Source organism: Argentina silus (genome assembly GCF_951799395.1).
Source record: "Argentina silus genome assembly, chromosome: Y".
Taxonomy (NCBI): Eukaryota; Metazoa; Chordata; class Actinopteri; order Argentiniformes; family Argentinidae; genus Argentina; species Argentina silus.
Genome location: NC_139654.1, coordinates 10,764,178 through 10,770,177, shown reverse-complemented (window position 1 = coordinate 10,770,177; position 6,000 = coordinate 10,764,178). Strand labels below are relative to the sequence as shown.

General features: G+C 44.1%; 1 protein-coding gene across 2 annotated transcripts in view; it reads right to left on the bottom strand.

The window, feature by feature from the left end:
• Positions 1–557: 557 nt before the first annotated feature.
• The window catches only part of LOC310823835 (BEN domain-containing protein 5-like), a 32,256-nt gene continuing 26,813 nt past the window's right edge, over positions 558–6,000 (bottom strand). For both annotated transcript variants that reach the window (XM_083696708.1, XM_083696707.1), the window contains 2 exons: positions 1,617–1,830; positions 558–783 (listed from right to left, as the gene is read on the bottom strand). In XM_083696708.1, the coding sequence (XP_083552834.1) occupies positions 587–783; positions 1,617–1,830 (411 nt within the window). In that variant the 3' untranslated portion in view covers positions 558–586. The remainder of the gene's footprint in view (positions 784–1,616; positions 1,831–6,000) is intronic.

Genomic DNA, 6,000 nt, shown 5'->3' with positions numbered 1-6,000 from the left:
TACCAACAGCACACACAGACCAGCTAGCCGTTGGCAAAGCTAATCACACTTAGCTTAGACCACACACAGACCTCTACACAGCTAGCTGTTAGCTTAGCACACACAGACCTTTACCCAACTAGCCGTTGGATCATTCCACAACGTCCTCCTATGATCAGAAGACGTATCATCAAGGGGATTTCCTGATTCTTTTGTAAAGAATATCAGTTATTTGGACAAAATATCATGTTCTGATACAGAACATCAGTTTGAGCGCCTACGCGTTCTGCCACAACCATAGTAAGAATTTCTCCTTAAACACACAACTCTAAATTCCTCTCCTTACACACACATTTAAACCTCAGGTCCCCTGTTCCCACTTAAAGCTTATAAAAAACACTCTCCAGTTTACAGACTCGTATCATAGCAACGCTCAACCACTGACTGTACTAATGGGCAGGTAAAGCTGTCTGACAGCTGATTGGCCTGTTTGGGATGGGGGAGGGCCTTCGGACTCCCTTTGATGTCACAGCTGATGTTAAACCCCCCCCCCCCCCCCCCCCGTTGTCCCAGAGGATCTGAAGCAGGAAATGACAACAGTTCGTCTCTACATGCCATCAAAGGAGAAGTTCTCCATCTTGACTGTCTGTCGGATCAGCAGCTTGGACTCCCTTCTCTCCTCATTCTTGATGGACTTGTTGATGTCCATGATCTTTTCACAGATGTATTTGTTCACTTTGGATAATCTTTGCGTGATCTCTGCGCTGTCGGCAGTTTCTTGAGATACTCTGTCATACAGACACTCTAAAGAGAGAAAGAGAAGTGTGTTTGAGTCAGTGTTCATTTCGTACGTAACGACAATAATGACAAAAATAGTCAAACACCTATTTTTCCCAGGCAAAACTGAGGTTTTTCCATCTTGGTTGACAAAAACCAGATGAGATGAAATTATCTCTGTGCCTAAAATCTGACAAATGGACAACAGGTTTTGGAGAGATGAAGGTGTTATTTGTTCAGTCCAATCAAAAGCATGCATGACATTAGCATAAATTTAAAACTTGTCATTGCAACGTGGGTGGGAAATGAATACCATGTCTAGGTCATTCGCAAGCCACGACCACGGACCACCCCGCCTCTGCCTGGCAAACTTTCTCCAATTTGTCCAAATCAATCATTGATGAAAACATGGCTTCTCTCCCAGGTGTTCTTGCTCCCAGCAGATAAAGGGCGTTTACTTAACGTGTTGATTCAAACAAGACCAAATGCAGTTTCCACGGGAGAAGAAAGCTTTTAAACCCACAAGCTGATGGGGAAAAATAATTCACCAATCTCAATACAGTCTGTGATTCTGAGCGTTTGAGAGGGTCGGTTTGAGCAAGGCACTGTGCAGAATCACTGATCTACAAATCACCTGTTGTAAGGAATAACCACCGAATCTTCTCAGTGCCTTGCTGTGGCTGATCCTCTCAAACGCGAAGCTTGTTTTTGCAATTTAACATTTACAATATGTTGGTCAGACAAGGCACATGGAAGCCAGTGGTTTATGTTAACTATGGGTTAATGAGGCAATTACAATGTCACTAAAATGAAATGACATTGCGTTGAAATGACTAAAACGCTTGGGCAGGGTGTCTTACCTCTGACTATCTTGAGCTTGCTGGGGGAGAGGGGGGGCTTGGGCAGGGCGTCTTTCTTTTTCTTGGTGGCCACGCCTGTGACGCTGCGTTTCTTCAGCGTCTCCGTGCCCCAGATCATCACTGCCAGGTTCTTGGTGAACTTGGAGTCCCCCTGCGTCCGCTGCAGCTGGTGCCACTTCTCCTCCTCCACCCAGATACCTCCGCCCAGGTGGACCTAGAGGGTGGAGAGGCAGGGGTCAGACCACACTGAGGCCACAGGACCACAACCACATCACACTGAGAAAACAGGACCACACAGAGACAACAGAGCCACAATAGGATCACAACCCCACCCATTGCTAAGTGAGACTGAGTGGCAGTTGCATGTTGGCATTCCTCATTCCATTCCATGCATTACAATGAATGCACTCCCCTGACGGAACTATACTTGACCGCACTCAGACCCCTCTGGACCTCAACAGCACCAGCACTGAGACCCTCTGGACCTCAGCCACCAGCACTAGCTCATCTCACAAGCCCAAACTAGAAACCTAATGACCCATATTAACAACTCCATGCCACCATCGCTACACTGATCTGGATTACAGCCACAGTGCCACAACAGCGACAGTCTGGATTACAACCACTGTGCCACCATCACGACAGTGGTCTGGATTATGGCAACAGTGCTACATTTTAACTGTCCCTCCTAATGACCTCTTCACCCTCTACAAGTTTCTCTCCTGTTAATAAAAAAGAAAAAAAAAAAGAAAAAAAAAAAAAAAAAAAAAAAAAAAAATATATATATATATATATATATATATATATCCTTCTTCTAGCATTGTGACTGCCTATGGCCCCTGGTCTGAGCATTGATTACTTTATTTTATGACGACTGATGGATAGATGATTCACTTACTTAAACAAATGTATTTACTGTAAATCGCTTTGGATAAAGGCGTCTGCTAAATGCCATAAATGTAAAATGCCACCATCACCACTGTCTGGATTACAGCCACAGTGCCACCATAGCTACAGTCTGGATTACAGCCACAGTGCCACCATCACTACAATCTGGATTACAGCCACAGTGCCACTACCATCACTACACTGGTCTGAATTACAGCCACAGTGCCAACATAGCTACAATCTGGATTACGGCCACAGTGCCACCATCACTACAGTCTGGATTACAGCCACAGTGCCACCATCACTACTGTCTGGATTACAGCCACAGTGCCACCATAGCTAGTCTGGATTACAACCACAGTGCCACCATAGCTAGTCTGGATTAGAGCCACAGTGCCACCATCACTACAGTCTGGATTACTGGATTTCATTTTTTTTTTTAAACAGTGTGGCACCGGATTGCATTACCAAAACCCAACTCACGTTTATTCATGTCAAAATGCAAAAAAATACCATTAAAAAGCTGAATTCATTGAGGAACATCATAACACTTTCGTTTTTTAACAATGATGAAAAGCGATCAAAGATAGTTACTCTATCATTACTAAATATATATTTGATATATTTACTTGGCGCAGCGCCACTCCTACATTCTTTGGGGAGAACCCTGGTAGGGTCTGGATTACAGCCACAGTGCCACCACAGCTACAGTGTGGATTACTGCCACTGGGTATCTAGTCCCCCGCAGCGATACCGTGTATCTATCCTGGATTAGCGATGGCTGGGTACGTAGCTGTGGTGCTACAGTTCCTCCTGCTATGATTAACTCTCGCCAGTGGTCCAGTGTGGCAGGTTGTGCAAATCTTACCGCACCAAACCAAAGTGCAAGTGGATTGCCCAGGCCGCTTGCCCTGAGCTGTAGGTGAGCTAAAGCAACTAGCGGGGGCATGTGTGCCTGGCTGCCCGCCCTTCTGCCATCCAGGAGTTTTTCCCTGGGTAGCTAATGTGCTTTAGGCCACGAGCCAGAAGACAAGCTTTTCACTGCTCGTGATTCAGAGAGGAGGGAGGTCGGTCTCTCCGTCTCTCTCTGGGTCTCTCCTCTCTTTCTCTCCTTCAATTAAATTCAATGGCCTTTATTGGCATGGGAAACAACCGTTGACATTGCCAAAGCAAGTGAAATTACAAATCAACCAAAATGAAATACAAACTTAACAGTAAACATTACACACAAGAATAGTAAACCAAAAACAATGTAAACATTTTGGCATTTTAATTGTTATATTATTGACGCTACAATACAGTATTGTATCAATGTGCAAATAGTTAAAGTACTACAGGAAAAATAGACAAATAGTTTAATAAGGGTTGTATTTACAGTTGTGTTTGTGCTCCACTGGTTGCCATTTTCCGATGGCAACAGCTCACAAATTTTGCTGCTGTGATGTGGTGAATTTTGCTACACACGATGTGATGTGGTATTTCGCTTAGCAGATATGGGAGTTTATCCAGGTTTGATTTGTTTTCAAATTATTTTTGGGTCTGTGTAATCGAAGGGAAATATGTGTCTCTAATATGGTCGTACATTTGGCAGGAGGTTAGGAAGTGCAGCTCGGTTTCCACCTTATTTTGTGGACAGTGTGCACATAGCCTGTTTTCTCTTGGGAGCCAGGTCTGCCTATGGCGACCTTTCTCGACAGGAAGGCTATGCTCACTGAGTCTGTACATAGTCAAAGCTTTTCTTAGTGTTGGGTCAGTAACAGTGGTCAGGTATTCTGCCACTGTGTACTCTCTGTTTAGGGATTTTTTTTGGTTGACTCTTTCCTATGGGTCAAGTAACTTTTTGTTTTCTCATAATTTGGTTGGGTCGAATTGTGTTGCTGTTCTGGGGCTTTGTGGGGTCTGTTTGAAAACAAAGCCCCAGAACCAGCTGGTTGAGGGGACTCTTCTCAAGGTTCATCTCTCTGTAGGTGATGGCTTTGTTATGGACGATTTGTGAATCGCTTCCTTTTCAGTGGTTGTAGAATTCAACAGCTCTTTTCTGGTTTTTATAATTAACAGATATTATTCTTTGGGGTTTTGTGTTGTGAGGATGTTTTTACAGAATTCTGCATGTGAAAAAAAAGGCGGTAGAGCCTCTCCTGATGTATCATTGAGAAAAATACTTGATGATTTGGTTCTAGATGTCGGCAAACATCTAAAATTAGAGAAGATTAAAAGCAAGATAATTACCAAATACAATGTAAAAATCAATGACAAAAGTTTATGGCCAGGAGACGCAATTCAAAAAGCATGGGGCAAAATTCAGCGTATGAAAGCTGGAGAAGAAAAACATTGGTGGTCATTGGTAATGGTAGGAGTGATTAATGCGAGAAAATTATTCTACATGACAGAGGAACACAAACAAATACTCCAGAATGAGAAGACCAAAATCAGGGTGTCCAAAGTGGAATCTGACCAAGCCAGGTTTGAAGCAGAGCAGATAACTGAAGTGTTCACGGCGAAGCTCGAGGAAGAATGTGCTCAACCCCGGAAGTGGAGGGAACAAAACTAAAGAGAGACGAGTGGACTACAAGAGACTGTCTATCCTGTGAGAGAACTGAAGCAGATGATAGCTACAGTGCCAGGCTATGGAGTTTGCAGCTCAGATTTATTCTCTTCCTCTGATGATGATGATGTTGCAACAAAGACCAAGAACAAAACTAAGAGAGATAAATCTGCGAACAGCTAAAGCTAAGAAACCCCCAAAAAACAGCAAAAACAGCAAGGATGAAAAACCCTTCCACATACACCAGGTCCCTGATCCCAAGGACGTCGACAAGTGGTCAAAAGAGGTATCACACCCACAAACAGTAGGTCTCAAATCCTGGGAGCAAGTAAAACATCTGAAAAACATCTATAGATGGCATCCCAGAGACGCACTTCAGGTTTACTCCTACGTGCTCAGCCCTCAAGAGAGTGATGGAGAGCCCTCTGAGAGAGTTGTTATGGGTGAAGATGAACATCACCTGTCTGCAGCCTGGGAGAGTATGCAAGTATGGGTGAATGAAGCCTCCCATGCCACCACTGACTGGAATGAGATTATTAAGTGCCTCATGAAGCATGGTGAGCACTTTGTGGACTTGAGGAATGCTTCTGGTCAGACGTGACTCAGACACAGTGATATTCCTTCAATAAAATCAGACAACATTGACACGAGCATCAATGGAGCCATAAACCACCAACTGATGCAAGCAGTGAAAGAGGGACTCCGAAAGAGCATGGTCACCATAAATGGAGATTGGAGAAATTAACGTTATGGTAATCTCTTGGGAAGACTGGCACAACTAGATTGTGATATGGGAGTAGGAGGTTCTACAAAGGCCAGAGTGGTCTCGAAGAAACAAAATCAAGCCAGGGGAGCACCTCAACGGCAAGGAGAGTGTCACTACTGCAAGAAACCTGGACACTGGAAGGAGGACTGCAGGAAAAGAAAATGGCAGGAATTTCAGAGGGGAGG